General features: G+C 37.9%; 2 protein-coding genes and 1 long non-coding RNA gene across 5 annotated transcripts; 2 read left to right on the forward strand and 1 right to left on the reverse strand.

Moving 5' to 3' along the window:
* The first annotated feature begins 1,843 nt into the window (after window positions 1–1,843).
* Window positions 1,844–2,205, forward strand: LOC139192348 (uncharacterized). The gene is made up of 2 exons (XR_011576455.1): window positions 1,844–1,956; window positions 2,062–2,205. It is a non-coding gene; the product is annotated as an uncharacterized lncRNA (long non-coding RNA).
* A 779-nt stretch (window positions 2,206–2,984) lies between these two features.
* Window positions 2,985–5,932, forward strand: LOC103455807 (probable magnesium transporter NIPA9). Its single transcript, XM_008395397.4, has 9 exons — window positions 2,985–3,339; window positions 3,541–3,639; window positions 3,793–3,922; window positions 4,041–4,129; window positions 4,227–4,283; window positions 4,369–4,427; window positions 4,700–4,820; window positions 4,956–5,104; window positions 5,407–5,932. Exons 1-9 carry the CDS (start codon window positions 3,229–3,231, stop codon window positions 5,612–5,614), a joined length of 1,023 nt encoding a protein of 340 aa, XP_008393619.1. The 5' UTR covers window positions 2,985–3,228; the 3' UTR covers window positions 5,615–5,932.
* Window positions 5,933–7,339: 1,407 nt separating this feature from the next.
* LOC103455806 (cytokinin riboside 5'-monophosphate phosphoribohydrolase LOG8) lies at window positions 7,340–9,791 on the reverse strand. 3 transcript variants are annotated; one of them, XM_008395395.4, is made up of 8 exons: window positions 9,664–9,791; window positions 9,369–9,544; window positions 8,705–8,802; window positions 8,539–8,569; window positions 8,163–8,262; window positions 8,012–8,082; window positions 7,784–7,927; window positions 7,340–7,655 (listed from the first exon to the last, which is right to left on the reverse strand). In XM_008395395.4, the coding sequence occupies exons 2-8, from the start codon at window positions 9,477–9,479 to the stop codon at window positions 7,533–7,535; spliced, it is 678 nt and encodes a 225-aa protein (XP_008393617.1). In that variant the 5' UTR covers window positions 9,480–9,544; window positions 9,664–9,791; the 3' UTR covers window positions 7,340–7,532. The 3 variants fall into 3 exon arrangements, with proteins under 3 accessions (XP_008393617.1, XP_017178757.1, XP_008393618.1); XM_017323268.3 differs by lacking the exon at window positions 9,664–9,791 and having other exon boundaries at window positions 9,369–9,650; XM_008395396.4 differs by lacking the exons at window positions 9,369–9,544; window positions 9,664–9,791 and adding an exon at window positions 8,951–9,087.
* Between the last annotated feature and the right edge of the window lie 11,188 nt (window positions 9,792–20,979).

The raw sequence follows: 20,979 nt of genomic DNA on the forward strand, positions 1-20,979 counted from the left end.
ATGTGATCATGGATTCTGCAGAAAAAGAATTTCCGCATGGTACATGAAACAAACAGTTTGGCGGAGGAAAAGCAGCTTTTGAAAGAGATTGATGAGAGACCGTAGGAGGTTGTTGGTTCATTTCCACCATTGGGAAAAATTCTTATCCTCCGCCTTATTTAGATGTAAGATTAAACAAGAAATTTTAAGTTCTCTTAGAGTTACTCAACTATATAAAGCGTTCTTACCGGTAATAACTTCGTAAATATTCAGCTGAGATAATGAATGTGTTCTTACTGGTAAGAAACTGTGTAAATATTCAGCTCAGATATTGAATGTCTTCTTACCGGTAAGAAGCTGTGCAAATAAAAATGCATGTCATGACTTGTCTTGACACTCTAACCCTCGCATTGTGGCATGCCAAAACATCATTTTTTTGCATCATGACACGCTAACCCTCGCATCGTGGCACGCCAAAACATCGTTTTTGGCATGCGATGACATGTCATGACATGCATTTTGCCAACATTGCGATCTTGGCATGGCTTGTCATGGCTTGTCTTGACACGGCAACATTTTGCTGGCATTTTGCTGACATTTTGCGTGCTTGACTGTAACCCTCATATTGGGGCACGCCAGAACATTGTTGTTGACCACAACATGACAAGCATAGTGAATTGTCGTCTAAATGCATGTCATGACACGTCATGCATTCTCTCTATAAACCCTAATGCTCTGCTTGGTTTCTCATAAAATTTAGGAAACTGAAACTAAGAATTTGGAGAGGAGAGAAAGAGAGGCTTACGTACTTGATCAACGAGTGACGGAGCCCATTTATCGGAGAGAATTCGAAGGAGAATTTCGAAAGCCAACAACGTCTTTATTTCATGGCTTGTCTAGACATGATAACCCTCACATCGTGGCATGCCAGAACAAGCTGGCATCCGATCAACCGATTCTACTTCTAGAATAGCTGAGTGTTGATCCTTGAAGACACCATCAAGTCTGAAAAATGTGCCAAAATAATTTGTACAATTGTGGCACGCCAGCATTTTACCAACACTTTGCCACCTATTTCGAAATAACTTAGATATCGACAATGCATGTTGTGTCAATTGAGACACTTTGCCTACTGTTTCGGAATATTTTAGATGTCGGCAATGCATGTCATGGTGTCCTAATCCCATAATATTCCCATCACATGCCAAGTGCACAAAATGTCAGCAAAATCCATTGCATGACATGTCATCGTATGCCAACAACGATGTTTTAGCGTGCCACAATGCAAGGGTTAGCATGTGAAAGTGTGAGAAAAATGCATGTCATAACAAGTCTCGCAAGTTGTCAATAGAATGCATGACATGTCATGTCTTGACACGCTAACTCTAACACTCGCACCGTGGCATGCCGACATTTTGCTAACACTTTGCCTATTGTTTGGAGTAATTTAGATGTCGACAATGCATGTCATGGCATCCTAATCTCATAAATGCATGTCATGACATTCTCATCATGCCAAGCACGCAAAGCGTCGGCAAAGGCATGCCAACAGAGATATTTTGGTGTGCCACGATGCGAGAATTAAAGTGTCAAAGTGTTAGAAAAATGCATATCAGGCTTGTCTCGACACGCCAAAACATCGTTGACATTTGATCAACCAACTCTACTTCTAGATTGAAGCAGTTGAGTGCCAATTCTTGCTGACACCATCAAATCTGAAAGATGTACAAAAATAATTTGTACAAATGTGGCACACAAGCATTTTGCCAACACTTTGCCTACTATTTCGGAATAACTTAGATGCCGGCAATGCATGTCATGTCAATTGAGACATCAAGGGTAACGGGATGATGAAGCCATTGCTGATTAGGCAAGTGATAATGCTAACGCTAATGCTGCTGCAAATGCTCTTGCCAATTCCAAGGGAACGATTTGGGATTCTTTGAGTTCGAAAAAGAGTTACAAGAACAAATCAAAGTAACATATAAACATAATTCTAACTCATGAAACAGAGTAAAGTTAAAACTTTGAAATTTGTTTCCTACTGACTTTCTGATTTAATTTCTTTACACAATATTGCAGGTAAGCGGCAAGAAGGTTGATGAAGTAACGAATTCACTATTGGCGGTGCCGCCAAAAGTTAAGAAAGTTGAGAGAGAATTGAAGGCCATTGAAAGAGATATAGAATGCTTGAAGAAGAAATTGACACTGATGGATCAAAGGAAAGATGAGGCGTATAGTACTTTAAAGATTCTGTATAATTAAGAAAATGCAGCAGAGACCAATGCCTGCCTTCTACAACCAACAAAACAACGGAGAGATCAACAGAGGTTACACGAATCCGTTACAATTTTATTTTCGCCTCATACGCATTATTATTCAATTACGTTGTTTTTGTTTGATTAATTTACTCTGATGGTCAGAAATAAAGAAATGTGTGTGAAAATCAGCTCTTTACTTTAAAGCTAATAATAATGAGGAGTTCAAACTTGAGATTTCATTCACTAGTTGGAATAGAAAAACATTACATCCCGTTCAAATTTACATTACATTAATGTGTCACAGCATGGTCTTGTTGAGATTGAACCTCTGGTATGGTATTAGGAGGTGTTACTTGGGACAAATTGTCAACCTGAACTAATCACAACAATACAACGTCATTGTCAGCAACAAGAGTTTGGTTTTTGACCCTTCAACCAACCATGAACAAGTCACAAACTTCAATTCTCCAGTTTCTCATTTGTTATTTTGTGTTTGTTAATTTTTTTTCACCTTACAATGATTTTCTTTACAGTAATTTTTTTATTCACCAGATTTCTTCGACATCACGATATTTTATTATGAACTATTCTAATTTATGATGAGAAATAATGTGTGCTTATCATTTTTCTTCAAAAAAAAAAAAATGTTAACTTGGGGTTTGGGTTTCCTTCATACGACATGTAGCTTTATGCTCACTACTGAAATTAAGAATATACCGGAATAATAGGGTCACAAATACAAATATCTTACCCTAAATTTAATTTTAAGAACAGATAATTAGATAAAAACTAATCTCCCTCTCTCCAACGCGCATTTTCTGTAATTAAATTCTTAATTCTTTAATCCCTGGACGTTTGCCAGAACTGTTTTGCTGTTTTGTCCCGAACAAATCATCTTTATAAATCTAAACCCAAAACCAAAACAGTAACGCAAAACCAAAATCAAAGATTCAATTTTTACTGTTTTTAGAGAGGGAGAGGGAGAGGGATGTGGGAGTCGATCTTCCTAACGCTGGCGGCGACGGCCGGAAACAACATCGGCAAAATTCTCCAGAAGAAGGGCACCGTCATTCTTCCTCCTCTCTCTTTCAAGCTCAAGGTAGGTACTCCTTCATTTCTTTTTGGTTTGCCCATTTTGCCCTTATTGATTCTGTGATTGCTGTTCGAATCCCAATTTGTAATTTTGGATTTGGATTCCGGTATTTCGTTTCCAACTGGGAATTGGGTTTCGTTTCAAATTCCCAAATTTTCAGGATTTACAACAAAATTTCAAAATTTTGAATGTTGTATATGTTTGCAGGTGATCAGGGCGTATGCGTTGAACAAAGCATGGCTGATAGGATTTATGATGGATATATTCGGAGCTTTGTTAATGTTGAGAGCATTGTCTTTAGCTCCTGTAAGTGCTTCAACTCCGAAGCTAGGATTTTTCCATTGTTTATTGTTTCGATTTTTGGGATTTTTTTTTCTTTCTGCAATTTGTTTACGTACTTGGTGATTGGAATTAATGTTGTGCTACATTTTGGTGAATGTTGGATGATGTATTTTTCAGGTGTCTGTCATACAACCGGTTTCCGGGTGTGGACTTGCAATTCTTTCAATCTTTTCCCATTTTTATCTGAAGGAAATGATGAATGCTGTTGACTGGATGGGGATTACATTAGCAGGCATTGGCACTATAGGTAATGTAAGTTCTTCACAATGCTTGAAAATTCAGTTGTCTTCGCTGGGAACTGTTGCATTACTTTTGATTGTGTGTTTTGTTTTAAGAATAATTTGTGTGAGATTTTGTATTTGCAGGGGTTGGTGCCGGAGGTGAGGAGCAAAAGGCTTCCACAATATCGGTGTTTCATCTACCATGGTTGGCAATTGTAGTCGCCTTCTTGTTTGTAGGTACCTTGTACCGTGCATCATCTGATGTTTATAGTTGGACACTTGGGTTTATGCAGTGTAATGATTCTAACCCTGCAAGACCTCTTTAAATAGGTCCTCCTTAATGGGTGGCTACGCATCTACAGACGTCAACGCAAAGAACAGGAGTTGGTAAGCTGATTACTTCGTTTCATCTATCTTTAGTGTTTGAGTATGGTGCCCACTACAAGTTCACTGATACCTGCTCATGGTACAGATGGAATATGAAGTTGTTGAAGAAATTATATATGGCTTGGAATCTGGCATTTTGTTCGGGTATGATCCTGTCCAGCATGTTTCTGATCACGATTCACATATAGATTCATCTCTTTCATCTTTCAGTTCTAGGAGGGAAATTATTAAAAAGCATATAATGAGTTATAGTGTGCATGCTAGTTGATGTCAATGATGTGTTGAGCATGTCAGTTGTGTGTACTTTATGTTACAACGTAGAAAGTTTTAAGTCTTGTTGATTTAAATCATGAAGCTGCTGTTGTTGTCAAGCCATGTTTAAAATTATAATGCAATTATCACATATCTTATTGCAGGATGGCATCTGTGATATCAAAGATGGGATTTGTGTTCTTGGAGCAGGGTTTCCACAGCATGCTGGTCCCGATATGTGTGATAATCAGCATATGTTGTAGTGGTACAGGGTTTTATTACCAGGTATGTTAAGCACTTTACCAAGTTCCTAGTTTCATATCCATGTGCTCACGTAAATTGAATGTCGGTCCCATGAAATAAATTTGTAGTTTCATAAGTTGGTTATTGTCGTTGTTAATGAGTTATTTCTTTTGACAGACTTGGGGCTTAAAGCATGGGAGGGCAATAGTAGTGTCTACATGTGCTGCTGTGGCATCAATTGTGACTGGTGTACTAGCTGGAATGCTTGCTTTGGGTGAAAGATTGCCTTCAGCACCAACAGCTCGTCTTTCACTGATGCTTGGATGGTAAATTACAATAACTATACTGACTATTTTTTATTCTTGACTTGTTTTTATTAAAAACTTCCTAAACGTATGGTGTATGCGGCATGATTCATCAGCTACCATGCTTCATTTAGGAAACCTGACTATCACTTCTTGAAACTTTTTTTTTTTTTTTTTGATTGCATCCCTATACAGTTTTCAAAGTTATTGTATTGTTCTCCTCATTCTCATTCTCAAATTGCAAAAACTCTTTTCTCATTGTTTGAAGTGCTCAAATAAGGATTTTTGCTGTGAAGTTTACTCCAAATTATTTTCTACCACAGGTTACTCATAATTATTGGTGTGATTTTACTTGTGAGCTCAACACGACTGATGCGACGCCTTCCTCGACCATTACGACAACTTTTAAAGAGTGGTGTTGATCAGAGGAAACCCGGGTCTATCCGTGTTAGGGATGGAAGCCCGAGCACCGTTATTCAGGCAGCAACTCTGCATCATTTGATACCAACTGCTTCAAAAGAGAAGGCTTGATGTGATCACATCGGAGAGGTTGTATATGCAAAAAAGATCTCATATCGGTGGACTTACAAGTTACGGGAAGCAACTCCCTTTGGTTTAGGTAAAGCTGGTGTATAAAGGGTATTCTTACTATATCAGAGGCCATGAGTTTTTGACATCATTCCTCTCAGGAAAAAACTTTACACCGTATTTTGTGAACATTTGGTAGTCGTACATCTCAATTTTTATTACTCGTTCGTTTTCACAAAAAATGGTGCACCTTTTCAATTGCAATGCCTGCTTTTGTTTCGAGGAGTACTCTCAAATAGCACCCAAATCTTGTCGATATTATTTGAGGGCTCTCCCTCTTCTTTTTGTTTCTTTAAGAACATTATTGTGATATTTCCTGTAGTACAGGCAAGCCCAACTACGATGATAAGGACAATAACGCCGAAAACAAGACATGAAAACTGAGCAGAGAGAAATAGTTGCCGTAGGACCCAAGTAAATAGATAGTTGCCTCTACATTCACTTCGTGGGACGACCCCTTTACCCCCATTTCACACCGACACACACCCATTCTCTAGGGTTTAGGTCTTTCTTGTTATTCATGACATAACACTAGCATCTCTTGAGGTCCACCATTACTTGGACTAGAGCAATCAACCACTATCGATGAGAAAGCATTATAAATAAACAAAAAAACCCAACACAACTAGGATGGGACACATTGTGTGCTCTGCTAGGGCACCATGTGTCATGTCACTCACGAGTTGTAGTTGCCCTACTTTCTTATTTGTAGGGAAACTAATCATAGACAGCCCTACATGTGGGAAGTCACTGTGCAGTATTTTAGACCGATAATAGATCATCTTCTCTCTCTCTTTCTGTCTAATCCTCTTTATTTTTGATATTTGGATTAAATAAATAAAAAAAGAATCACAACTAAAAAATAAACAGTATTGTGCATAAGGAGAAAATGTGCGTACAAAGGTCATTCCCTATTGTTAATTTTATCCCATAACGTGATGTTTTTAGCTTAAGATACTATTACAATAACGCCTATTGTATCAAAGATGTAGATAAGTCTTCTCCCTCAGTTGGCTATTTCCTAAGCATTGCATGTGAGTTGTAGTTTGGCACTTCCATACGTGCAAATGCCAACCTTTACCCAAAAAATTACAAATATGAAAGGGATCTTCTAGAGTATTTGAGTGACATATCATATGGTTTTGCCTCCATGATTGTACTACTCTGTTTTTATTCTCTACAGGGCAGAGTTCAGTAACCAAAATAGCCAAACACAAGGAAGAGAGAGAGAGAGAGAGAGAGAGAGAGAGAGAGAGAGAGAAGGGGCCCAAAGGAATGGATACCTCTCTGCCAAAAGCAATTGATAATTTTCAAGTACAATTATTTTTTGACAAGACAATATATGTTCTAAAATACTCTGATTTACGGGAAAAAAAATTATAACATAGATGGAAGGGAGCGGACACATTTCTCCCGCATCTTCGAAAATGACAAGACAGTAGCTTTGGGAGATTTTCAGTCTTCAAATTATGACTTGTAGACCAATTAATTCTGGCAAGAGCCACTTTGTGGGACCTTGCAGAATTCAATGATTTAATACAGAAGCTGTGATTCTTAACTTAACTATCATTTCATATCATTAGTATAAATTTTTGTATTAATTATTGCTCCTTATGGGAGAATGCAAGCTACAGAAAATAAGTTTTAGGATGCCTAAGTTCTGCACTATTTGGAACTGTAAATAATTTCCTTCCATTTCAATCGACCAAGAACGAAAGTATGCAACGAAAGACTCTGGATGAATTCACTTGAAATCGAACTAGCACTACGAAAAAGTAAATGGAATGGAGAGGTCCATGGCCTCATAGAAATGATTTCTTCCACACAACTCAAGTATTGATGAATCACAGCAGGAATTAATCTAGGTGAAAGAATTATCGTCAATAACAGTTGCACCTTGCGCTTTCATGGCTCCGCGTTTACCAAGTTGTTTCATTTGCCAGCTTTCATGAGAAGCAATATGTTCATGGGAAGGAGTGTATTGCTGCCAAAGTAAACATTGAAGATTTATTAAGGCTTCTGTTTTGTTTTGGAACCCAGAAACATATATTCCATGAAGAAACGAGTAAGCTCACTCATCGACAGGAAAGAAAAGTCAGGTTATAACTATACCTCCATCTTCTCAACAAGTTCTTTGGCTGTTGGAGCAGAGAGAACTATATGCCGAGCACCTGGCTTGATGAATCCTTCTTCGACACCATTGTCAAATAGCGCAAGCAAGGCATTATAGTACCCATCTACATTAAGCAAACCAACCTGTATGGAGTAATATTCAAGTTTCAAATTTAATTAGTAGGAAGCTAATCATAACATTTTCAATAACGGAAACTGATGCATTACCGGCTTCCTATGAATCCCAAGTTGCGCCCATGTTATTATCTCCAACAGCTCTTCCATAGTTCCGTATCCTCCTACAACCAAAATTAACAATGTACTAAGCATAAGAATTGTAATTTATAAAGTTTTTAGTGAGAATTTGAAATGTAATTACCAGGAAGAGCAATGAAGGCATCAGCCTCTTGAGCCATCAAAGCTTTGCGTTCATGCATGTCTGTAACTGTTCTTACTTCTCCAACGGATGGACCAGATATCTGTCAAAGTTATCCATAAAAGTCTACCACATAACCATTTGAACTTATCTTTTAAAACAGAGAACTAAAACTGAGATAATAAAAGACCACGAGCAAATTTCTTTCCTGGATCCACTAAGAATGTGCACGATGACCCATTTAAAATGCGAAAACATCACATCAACTATTTTCAAGAATTAAGGGGAAAAAACAGCATGAAATCAATCATGAATGGTCGTATTTACAAATGACGAGAGAAGGCGAGGATGAGATCAGTATATGGATATATAGAGATACCTCAAGCGGCATGAGAGCTTTCGGAATGACCCTGCAAGTAAAAAGCAGGAAAGATTTTACTTAAGTGACATTTTTTTGTTCAACAAAGACATTGTTTGCATTGATATTATGATGTAAAAGACCAAATCATACTATAATTCAAAGCAAAAGTTTCGTTTATACATACCCAAGAACATGGCAACCTCCATCATACACCGTCTGCGATATCAAACCCATCAACCCGACACTTCCCCCGCCATACACCAAATCTATCTTCCTTTTCACCTGCAATATCCACCAACAAAGTAAACAAGTAATTCCCAGATCATCCTTTAGGGGAAAATAAAGCATTGTAAACAAAAGAGCATAAATTCCTTATTCAATGTATCTGCATAAAGATATACACTTTGCAAAAGTGCTTAATATTCCTGACCAGAAATCACAGAACAAGAGTAGTCCCACTGTAGAATGGCCTATTTAGCAAACAGAACAAACCAGGTTCGAGGAGAAGAAACTTCCACAAAACATACCCCAAAACCCCAATCCGTCCTCTCTCTTCCCCATCAGAAGAGAGATATAGAGAGAAGGGGGTATCGAACAACACATGATGGGTAAGTTTTTCTCCGTTTGGAGACATTACGTAGCCATTTTGACAACTCTAAAATACAAAAACCCAAAACAATCCCATTACCAAAAAAAACACAAAAACCCATCAAAATACAACTCAAGGTGGATTTAAACTCATCAAAGATTACATCTTTAAACCAAAAAACCAGCACTTAAACAACAATAAACACGATTAAATAAAGATAAGCAAAGAGAGTGTAAGAATAGAACAAAAGCAGGCATACCAGTTCATTGCCCAACTCCAGAGCAGCGTCACTAAACACTTTCCTGCGGCCAGAGTTGCTTCCACAGAACACACAAATCCTCCTGAACTGGCTGCGTTTGCTCTCTTCCATTCACAAAGTCCGCAACTTTTTTATACTTTTTGTGGTCAATTCAGCATCACTTATGAAAAAAAGAACTGAACCCAAGAAAAACCAAGACAAATGGGTAAGTTTTATGTAGATTATATGTTATTTTAACAGCAAAAGCACAGAATTTTATGCAGAATCGATGGAGGAAGAGAAAGAGAGAGCATACGAGACGGGTTCTTTGAAAGGACAAATGGGTTGACCCTAAAATTGGTATAAAATCAATCAAATTCTAGAGCTTGATGGCTTTTAGGCAATCTCCAACCGAATGGTCCAGAGGGCCAGTGGGCCGAAAATAGTCCGAAAATCGTATCCAACTGAGGGCTAGGCCAGAGGGCTCTAGAATCAGGGAGGGCCCCACGGAATCGGAGAGGGATGGAGGGCTGGCTGCCAGCCAGCCAGCCAGCCCACCCGGGGATGGCTATTTTTTTTTTTAATGTTTTGTTAATTCTGTCGGTTATAGCCAGCAAAAATAATATATATATTATATTATTAGTGTCGGTTATAACTGACACTAATAACAATGTTAATATAATATCAGTTTGAACAGTATCGGTTAAAACCGACACTAATTTGAATTCCAACGGCTAGCCAATCACTAGCCGTGGTATTCAAATTTTTTTTTTGTTTTTATGAATTTAAACCTTTTTTTTTCTATAACTTCCTATAACTTTTTTTCTATAACTTATATTTTACAAAATTTGGCTCATATTTTTTTTTAAATTCCATTTTTTTCCTATAACTTCTATTTCACAAAATTTATTTCATTTTTTTTTTAAATTCCATCATATTGGCATGCGTCATCGCTCAGTTTCGTGGTTTGTAAGAGCGACTAGCAATAGAGCCACCCCATTGAGGTTGTTCCTCAGTTGGCTGACACAACATGGCTGCTGCTATGCTTTGTTTGTTGCGCCTTACTTGAACTTCTTCATCAGACTCCTCATCTTCTCGTCTCATTTGCGCCAATTTTGCTTCTCTTTTGGAATTGGATGAGGACCCCCAGTTGGAATCTGAAGAGAATCCAAAGTTGGAATTCATTGCAAACTTGAATTCAAAGTTGTGTGAATTATATCCCAATATCCACCCTATTTATAGCAAAAAAAAATTCAAATCCAACGGCTAGCTGACGTCACTTAGCCATTGGATTTGAATTTAAGTTGTAGTTTTTAAATAATAAATTATGTTTGGCCCTATGGCCCTCAGTTGGAGACGGTTTTTTGTGATAGGACTAAAACGAGTCATCTGGCCCTTTGGCCCTCGGTTGGAGACGAAGGCAAATATGGCCATGTACTGTTCATTAAAATATTAATATCTTGGAGAATCTTGAAGGGCCAGAGGGCTAAAACGAGCCATTTGGCCAGCCATCGGTTGGAGATAGCCTTATATATCCGGTAAGTGTAGCAAGGAAGACCCACATGCTTCATTTCCTTTCTAATCCGACTGTCTTTTTTTCGATAATTATTTACATGAAACAAATTTATTATTATCAAGTAACAATTGAATTGTTTTGTTAACTGTTTTTTTTTCCGATAATTATTTACATGAAACGAATTTATTATTATCAAGTAACAATTGAAGTGTTTTGTTAAATAAATCTGATGCCCAGATTCTAATCTCATATTTGAGAACTTGAACTATCGGAAAGTTCGTCTAATTATACACATGGAGAGAAATTTACAAATGTTATTATCTTTTTTTTTTGGTCAATAATTAAGCGAGATTCTGATGGGAAAATGGAGAAAAGAGGGTTGGGGTGCCTCGAATTTGGGTGAGGGCTACAACGATGCTTGATCGCTAATGCAGCACTAGTCGTCCTCTACTCATGTTATCATCTTAACAAATCTAAACGTTACATGACAGTAAAGTCGTCCTACTTAAATTGCTTTCATATTTGTGACTTAATTAATAATTTTAACAAAAAATGAAATAATCTCATAAGTAGAAAATTATCATAGTAGATAGAGGATTTTTTTTTTTTTTTTTTTTTATGAATCTCAAATTCAAATCATCTACATCACTTTTGTGAGTAGTTTAGTGTAGAAGAGTTGAATTTAAAATTAAAAAAAAAGAAATAAAATCTTTGTTTTTGTCTGTCAAATCAAATAAAATAATTAGAATTAATATTGGTGAAGATTTGGGAAGGCGGATTAGTCCAGACTCATTGTTAATTAATATTAATACTCCCACTATTCGTGGCCTTTATGGTTGAACAATGATTGTTTATTTTTTTCCCAAACTCAATGATTGTTTATTGAATTAAATCCCTTTTTTAAATGGATATCAATTTTGTCAATCGTGTGTTTTGTGTTTGTTGTATACCAATAACTTCGTACGACGTGAAATAACATGTAAGCATAACAGTGAATTAACTTGTCTTTTCACTTAAATTTTTATTGTCCGAACATGAATCTCATAATTAGAATCCCTTATTTTATTTATCATTTAAATATCACATATGTTGATGCACAAAATCAGTAAGAACTTTGGTACAACAGAAAGTGTTAAGTTTGTGACATTCGTTAGATTGCTTCGGTCACTAGTATGGATAAGTATGTAAATGAATGGAGACAGGGAAGCAAACACAAGATGTACGTGGTTCACCCAGATTGGCTACGTCCACGGAGTAGAGGAGTTCTCATTAATTGTGAAGGGTTTACACAAGTACATAGGTTCAAGCTCTCATTTAGTGAGTACAAGTGAATGATTTAGTACAAATGACATTAGGAAATATTGTGATAGAATGATCTCTATTTATAGAAGAGAGTTTCTAGTTTCATTCTGACATTGACACGTGTCGTGTTGTGATTGGCTTCTGATGTTAACACGTGTCGCGCTGTGATTGGCCTCCTGGTTGGATGGAAACTCTTCTGGGTCTTTGACGGTATAACGTTGACCGGTGCTCAGTAGTTTCAGGATTGGTCAAGTATGGTACAAACAGTGCTCCCCTAAGTTCCCGAGTGAGGGAAGCTCATCGGTTGGGAACTTGCAAGATCCAAGTCATTGAGTAATCACGAAACTTCTAAGTACCGAAGTGTGATATCATTTTCACTTGCCTTATCTGTCTCATATGTAGATGTGGCATCTTCTCTGGAAATATTTTTCCTCCATCCAGGGATGGTATCTTTAGCCGATGAAGATGCACTAGGTAATGTATCAATTTCACTTGAAGCTTACTTGTAGTTTCGGGCTTGGTCAAGTGCGATACAAACCCTATAGTAGGAGTCTCCCAAGTTGCCGAGCTAGGAGATTTGCCGAATGAGGTAACAGACAAGGTAAACAATCAGACTTCCAAGCAAGCAACCTGGATCAGAGGTTCGACTTCGGCTTCCGGTTGATTGTTCTCCTTCTCCTTGTGTCGTAAATAGCACCAAAGATAAGGAGAAGCAAATGGTGAAGAGATGATATGAGATACTTTTGTTTTTGTAGAAGTAACTTTCCACAAACTTATTCTTGAACTGGGTTGGAGGGTTTTCTGGTTTCCTCCAAAATATAAGGACAACTCAAGAATTTGAGGGTCAAAACAAATCGATCAAATCTAGAGTACGTTCGACCCTGATGATATGGGATACTTTTGTTGTTGACAAAGTAGTGGATGTATCGGAACGTGTTCTGTTACGCTTATCTCCACATGCTTCCTTGTACCTTTCTCACTTGCCCTATTTGTTCCTCAGGCAGATGTGGTATCTTCTCTGGAAGCATAAGATGTTGAAGCTGAGTACTCGAGAGCAATGCCAGGTAAGTAATCAGGTAAGGGGTTCCAGGCAGTCAGTTTTTAACTGGAAGCTTGATTCCAAGTGCTGACTGATTGCTCTTTTTCTCCTTGTCTTGCAGGTAAGAACAATGCCAAAGGAAAAGATTGGGAAAAAGCATGATATGAGATACTCTTGCTTTTAACCCTGATGATATGAGATACTCTTGCTCTGGTGTGGCTTGTTTGTAGATGTATTATCGGGAGGAAAAGAAGCTGAGTATTTCGAAAGACTCTGCTGAGAATGTCCTTTCGGATGTTAAGAAAAGTTGAGCATTTTTTTTTATTTGCAGGTTTGCCTGGCTGTGGAGGATGAAGGTCGACATATATAGAAGTCTCCCTAACAACAAGTAGTAGTGTTATTCATTTACCCTTTTTGGTCATAGCAATGTAGTTGGAGTTGCAAGCTTCATATGTTTTAACTTTGTCAAAGCACTTTGAAAAAGTGGTCTGTGGTATCTGGAAAGCTAATGTTGCGTGTGAAGATTGTAGACAAGCTTTATCTAAGGAAATCTGGCTCTCGAAGTTCGGAGAGCGGTGCCTCTTCAATTTTCGAACAAGCAATCCTGTCGGGGATCTGGCTCTTAAAATTCAGAGAATGGTGCCTCTTTGATTTTTAAGAAACCAATCTTGTTGGGAGTTTGACTCTTGAGATTCGGAGAGTAGTGTCTCTTCGATTTTTGATAAAGTAATCATGTTGGGAGTCTGGCTCTCGAGATTCGGAGGGTAATGCTTCTTCGATTTTTGAGCACGTAATCCTGTTGGGAGTCTGGCTCTCGAGATTTGGAAAGCGGTGCCTCTTCGATTTTTGAGAAAATAATCCTGTTGGGAGTCTGACTCTTGAGATTCGTAGAGCAGTGTCTCTTCGATTTTTGAGAAAGTAATCTTGTTGGGAGTCTGGCTCTCGAGATTCGGATAGCAGTATCTCTTTTATTTTTGATAAAGTAATCATGTAGGGAGTCTGACTCTTGAGATTCGGAGAGCAGTGTCTCTTCGATTTTTAGAAAGAAATCATGTTGGGAGTTTGGCTCTCTGGATTCGGAGAGCAGTGTCTCTTCGATTTTTGATAAAGTAATCCTGTAGGGAGTCTGACTCTTGGGATTCAAAAAGTAGTGTCTCTTCGATTTTTTAGAAAGTAATCATGTTGGGAGTCTTTCTCTTGAGATTCGGAGAGCAGTGTCTCTTCGATTTTTGATAAAGTAATCATGTTGGGAGTCTGGCTCTTGAGATTCGGAGGACGGTGCCTCTTCGATTTTTGAGCACGTAATCCTGTTGGGAGTTTGGCTTTCGAGATTCGGAGAGCTGTGCCTCTTCGATTTTTTAGCAAGCAATCTTGTTGGGAGTGTTTTCTCAAATGTGAGTAAAGGTTGGACATTTTTGCCAGTCTGCCTTGCCACGGAGCACGGAGGTTGACACGCATTGGGACTTTCTAGTTATCAGGCAGTGGTGCTGTTCCTTTACCCTTGTGGGTAATAGTATGGTAGCTGGACCTTCAAAATTTATGTGTATAAACTTTGTCAGAGATCTTTGGCAAAGTTATCTGTGGTACCTGAGGAGCTGATATTGCATGTGGACAGTGGTGCATCTTCGGAATCCGGAGAGTGGTGCCTCTTCGATTTTTGAACCAACGGCCCTGTTGCCCTTCTTTTATAAGGGCATCAATTGTATGCAAGAAGTACATTCAGAGAGTTATTGCTTGTAGGAATTTTCCCCTTACTTTAAAGATTTATTGCACCTCATTTCTACTTCATCATTTCTAAGAATGTCTGGCTCATCCGACCGTCGTTTTGACTTAAACTTTGGTGAAGAGGGAGTCATGCCTTCTCAAGACAACATATGACGCTCATCCTTCTTATCCCCTACTGGTCCTCTTACTGTTGGGGACTCTGTGATGAAGAATGATATGACCACTGCGGTGGTGGCCAGGAACTTTCTCACTCCTAAAGATAACATACTACTTTCCAAACGGTCTGATGAGTTGGCTGTTAAGGATTCTCTGGCTCTCAGTGTTCAGTGTGTAGGTTCTGTGTCTAATATGGTCCAACGCCTATTTGCTCGAACCCGCCAAGTTGAATCATTAGCGGCTGAAGTGATAAGTCTCAAACAGAAAATCAGATGACTTAAGCATAAGAATAAACAGTTGCACATGCTTGCACATGACTATGCTACAAACATGAAGATGAAGCTCAACCAGCTGCAGGAATCTGATTGTCAGATTTTACTTGATCATCAGAGGTTTGTGGGTTTGTTCCAAATGCGTTTATTTCCTTCGTCTTTTGTTGCTGTACTGCGTAATGAAGCTCTAAATGATCAACCTTCGGTGCCTCATCCTTCTGGGGTTCTGCCTAGTACTGAGGCTCCGAATAATCACCCTATGGTGCCTTCTCTTACTAGGGCTCTGTCGACTGCTGAGACTTCTTCTGAGCAACCTTTGTGAAGGCTCGCTCTTGTTTGTTTATTTTGATTCATGTATACGTACATATTTGTAACTTATCGGAGATATCAATAAACAAGCCTTACTTCATTTCAACGTATTGTGTTAAAGACACCAAGGCCTTCTTCACTAAGTTATTTAAATTTTTCCTTTTGTTGAAGCTTGTATGTTAAAGCTTTGTGAGTGAAGCATGTAGGTTGAGGTAGTGCTCCCTTAATTTCCCGAGTGAGGAAAAGTTCTCGTTTGGAGACTTGAAAAATCCAAGTCACTGAGTGGTCGTGAGACTTCCAAGTATCAAGGTGCAGTAGCATATGGTAGGAGTCCCCCAAGTCTCCGGTCGAGGGAGTTGACGAATGAGGCACTTCATTTTTAAGTGATAGCCCAAAACTCCTTCTTCATATATATTTGTTATGAAAGTTGTTAGGCCCAAAGAAGATGAGGCCTAGGCAATTTTTTTTTTCGATTTTTTTTTTCAAATTTTCGAATTTTTGAATTTTTGGGCCTAGGCAATTTTTTTTTCAAATTTTCGAATTTCCGAATTTTTGAATTTTTGAATTTTCGAATTTTTGAATTTTTGAATTTCCGAAATATATATATATATATATTTTAAAGCTTTGTAGGTGAAGCTTTGGTGTTGAAGCTTTGTAGGTGAAGCTTTGAGGTTGAAGCTTTGTTGGGCACCATGAATTGATTTTGCTTCACATTATCTTGATCAAGATAGTGTGAAGCTTTTGTAGGTGAAGATTTTGTATTGAAGGTTTGTAGGTGAAACTTTTGTGGGTCAAGCTTTTGTGGGTCAAGCTTTTGTAGGTGAAGTTTTTGTGGGTCAAACTTTTGTAGGTGAAGCTTTTGTAGGTGAAGCTTTTGTGGGTGAAGCTTTTGTGGGTGAAGTTTTTGTAGGTTAAGTTTTTGTGGGTCAAGTTTTTGTGTTGAAGCTTTTGTAGGGCCTCGTATAAGTACTCAGGGAACTTAAATGTAATTATGTAATAAAGGAAGGGGCAAATATGTAATAAGTGAGGAATTCTTATTCTATAAAATGACCCATCATCTTCACAATTGGGAAGGTCTCATTCTCACCCTCAGAGGCTATTTATGGAGCCTTCTCACCCCTCTCACATCTCCTCTCATTACAGAGGTTCTCTCCCTCACCTCTCAGATAAATACATAATCAGTGTGGACGTAGCCCAAACCTTGGGGTGAACCATGATACATCTTGTGTTATTTACATTTCACGCAGATTCACGGTCGGATTTACGTTGTTCTAAGACCTCCGGTTTTGTGCATCACCAATATATACAAAAAATTATAATTTTTCGTAAATGATAATTGACTTGGCTCGTTTAAACAATAATATTTACATATTTGAAAATAAAATTTTCGCAAATAAAAAAATAATTCGTTACAATCACAAAAACAAAATTGCACACGTAAGTTCCGTCTCGCTGTCCATACTCCATGCAATAACGGTGGCACAGATGCACCATTTCCGATTTGTCTTTTGCTAATGGCGACTAAGGACATGAATTATAAGTCAAAAGCAGCACAATCAATTTATTTAAGGGAGTTTTAACGAAAAACTCACGGTACTGTTCACTTTAACGAAAAACCACATTTTTACACTAAAAAGTCAAACCTAGTACTATTCACTTTACCCTTTATTTTGTCTTTATTATTAAAACTCAAAGTTTTCAAACTCTTTTCATTAATTTTCCTTTTATTTAAGTCGATTGGCTACCTTCGTTCGATTTTGTGCTTTGAGCCATATCAAAATGGGTTCGGCCTTTTCTCTTAAGAAAGTTGTGATGTTAAATGCTTCACACACGTGTCAGTCATTAAGATTAACTCAGGTGGCGAACGGAGCGTAAAAACAAAATAAATGTTGTATAAATTTGGACGGATTGTGAGGAAGCTGAAAATGTGTTATTTTGTATTTTCTACAATTACATTAGACATACGGTTGTTTGAAAAGTATAATCCCAGCATTTCCAAACATGGGAATGAACATTTCTCGTCCTCCCCCCTAAAAGTCCCTTCGTGATGTTTGTGTAGCTAAGACTTGAGGATAATTACATCTTATGAACTTTAATTAGTTGACTCTATCCCAAGTTGTCTCTATGATATTTTTAGGATTAAACCTAAACCAACCTTTCCTCTCAATTTCCTAAACTCAAGCATTCTGTTTCGCATCCTTCCAATGACTTCCTTTCGAAAACTCCATTGTTGTTTTCTTAGGAAAGAAACATCAAAACCAAATAACATTGTGGGAAAAAAGGGAACCCCTTTCGAGTTCAAACCAAAAGGGGCCTAAAAGAAGAAGAAAAAACCACAGAAAACCATGGAAACAAGTTAACATTTTGCAAATTTGCAACCTTGTTTCCCAATAGTATTTTTGATGTGAGTCCTCCTCATGGGAAGAACAATTCCCACGGATGAGACGAATCTGCTAATCCATCCGTTGCTATCTTTGTCTTTCTTTGCCGCTGCCATGGCCGCCACCATTGCCATAATCACGTCTCTTTGTAGTTTTCGGAGAAAATCTTCTTCGTCCTCTTCTGAGTCCCCTGCTTCCAAGGAAGCTGAGGAATCCGATGTTGGCAAGGCGCAAACATCGGAAGCAGCATTGGGGGAAACAGGGAACAAAACATCTCAACAAGACACGGAAGCAAATAGAGGAAATGATGATTCGAGAATGAGTAAAGAGCTGCCCTTGCCTCCAAGGATGAAGAACTCGGGACAACTTTATTCCGGCAACCTTGACACAAAAATTCAAATGAAAAAGTCCGCTTCCGAGCGAAGGTTATTGTCGAATTTGAGCCTTAAATTGCCGCGAAGCTTGTCGATGGCACGAAAAGACAAGGTTAAAGAAGAGTACAACAAGCGAAAGAACGGAAAGTTGAAGTCGGAAGACTCAGTCTGGATGAAGACAATCATACTAGGTGAGAAATGTAAAGTGCCTGATGAGGATGAAGCTGTGATTTATGATGCCAAGGGGAGGAGGATTCCGGCTTATCACCCGAGAAGTCGGCAATCCTCCTTCATTGATCCCAACGCATTACTGGACCAAAATATGAAGAGAGTAGAATTAGAAAACAAAATTAATCAAGAGGCAGAGCACAAACAAGAAAACAAAAACCAAGAAAGCGATCAAGAAAATAATCATGATGATAATTAAGGACACATGTAGATTTTGTATCTTAATTATTTGTTTATCTTGGAGTGTATAGTTTCATTGGTTTGTTTCGTTTTCAATTTGATCATGCGGCTGAGGTTTTTTTTTTTTTTGTTTTTTTTGTTTTTGTTTTGTTTTTGTGTGTTTTGTGATGATAAAGAGAATGAGAAGCTTCTTCTTTTTGGTGCTGCTAAACAGATGAAAGCTTGTTGGTTTTCTGATGGATTAATTGTGAACATGACTGGATAATCATAATTATTATTTTAATATTATTTCTAGGATATTTGAGAATTTCTAAATTGAATATAAAAATAGGGTTTCAATAAGATTTGAACATGATTTAAAACAACATATGATCAAACGACCTGATACAATGTTAAGATTTTAGATAGACGGTACAAATATGAACTTACATAGTTGAATTTCCCAACCCCCGTTGACAATGAATTAAGAAGTAAGATTTAGAATTGATCCCAAAAGTTAACTAAAAAGTCTTATTGAAGGTTTGAAATTAAAAGTCTTATTGGGATTGAAATCTTTGATGTTTGTATCATGCCAAGTCTCAATAATCATGTTGCCTCAGTAGCAAACAAGTAAACACATGTACACATGCAACACAGCTCAAGCCTCAATCTGCATTTCCAATCAATTCCTCAAAGTAAACAAGAGCAATTTATATGAAACGAGTCATGTAATATTATAATCTAATAATATAATCAAGGTCGAAGACACTAAGGGAGCGTTTGTTGCGCCGGACTATCTCGGACTGGATTAGCTTCAAGGACTAAGCTGGACTGGCTTAGACTAGACTAAGCTGGACTAACTTAGTGAAGCGTTTGGTGCAGTGTTGGATTAAGAAGCTGGATAATAACAAATTCTAATATTATATTATTTAATATATAAATTATTAATATTTTATTATGATCTAGGTGACCGGAGATGACGAGGAGTCTATCGGGAGTGGTTGTTGAGCATGACGAGGACGAAAGAGGATAGTCTTAGCTAGTCCCATGGTTATTGGGGGGTCTCGCTAAGACCTCTTAGTGAAGGGTTTTGTCCATGCTAGTCCCCTTTAGTCTCATTAATGTTAGTCCCAGCATGGAACAAACACGGTATTGGACTAACAGCTAGTCCAGTCCAGTCCAGTCCCACTTAGTGAGGGCAAACAAACACCCCCTAAGGGACTAGAGTGGGTCCGCGCTATCCTGACTATGATATAAAACAAATTTCGGCAACCTTAACTATGAGACATGAGGAAGATGGATTGTTCCTTGTGAAGAAGTTGAGTCAAATCTCACGTCGTCGTCTTCTGATTCTAACATTTTGTTGTTATATCTTTGTAGTTTGATGAAATGATTATTTGATTCTTTCTATTAAATTTAATAGGTCTTTCAGTTTTGTGAAGATTACTTTGATTCCTCATGTTATGAGTTCAACTTTTTTTCTATACATATATGAAAGGCCCTCCCTCACATAGAATCCTGGCTCAACCATGGAATATAATATATGTTGGAAAACTTACACATATCATTATTTTATTGAAACGAAATTGGCTTCGTGAAAAAAAACCAATTCCATGTAAGTCATTATACAAGTGAGAAGATATTGAAAGAGTTGCCTTAACATTTCTCTTCTTTTATACCTAAAACAAGAAAAACTCTATTGTATATGGATAGGCCTGATATTTTGGACCCAACCCGTTAACCCGACCTGACCCAACTCGTTAATATTTGTATTTGGGTGGATGCTTAAAGGGTCGGGTCACTAACGGGTGAACCCGTTAACAACCCGATAAATAACGGGTCACTTTGGGTCAATCCTTTTGACCCGTTAACACCCGTTAGCACCCGTTAGTTGATGATATTTTAGTAATTTTAATAAAGTCTTAATAATAAAAAATAAACTTTATGCCAAAAAAAAAAAAAATTTAACGGGTGTTAACGGATGAAACGGGTGACTCGTTAGCTTAACGGGTCGGGTTCGGATGACCCGTTAGCTTAACGGATTGGGTTCGGATGACCTGTTAACTTAACGGGTAGGGTTCAACCCGACCCAAACCCAATAAACCCGACCCGTCTATATACGGATATCACCAGAAGGTACACCTAAAAATCCACGTGGACAAACGCTAGTT

The sequence above is a fragment of the Malus domestica genome, chromosome 15 (genome assembly GCF_042453785.1).
Source record: "Malus domestica chromosome 15, GDT2T_hap1".
NCBI classification, from domain to species: Eukaryota; Viridiplantae; Streptophyta; class Magnoliopsida; order Rosales; family Rosaceae; genus Malus; species Malus domestica.

Coding starts and splice junctions, on each gene's coding strand:
- LOC103455807 (XM_008395397.4), top strand. CDS start 3,229: ATGTGGGAGTCGATCTTCCTAACGCTGGCGGCGACGGCCGGAAACAAC. Junction 3,640..3,792: donor GAGCATTGTCTTTAGCTCCT/GTAAGTGCTTCA, acceptor TGTATTTTTCAG/GTGTCTGTCATACAACCGGT. Junction 4,130..4,226: donor TTGTAGTCGCCTTCTTGTTT/GTAGGTACCTTG, acceptor CTCTTTAAATAG/GTCCTCCTTAATGGGTGGCT.
- LOC103455806 (XM_008395395.4), bottom strand. CDS start 9,479: ATGGAAGAGAGCAAACGCAGCCAGTTCAGGAGGATTTGTGTGTTCTGT. Junction 8,803..9,368: donor TGGAGTTGGGCAATGAACTG/GTATGCCTGCTT, acceptor TGGATATTGCAG/GTGAAAAGGAAGATAGATTT. Junction 7,928..8,011: donor TTGGGATTCATAGGAAGCCG/GTAATGCATCAG, acceptor TACTCCATACAG/GTTGGTTTGCTTAATGTAGA.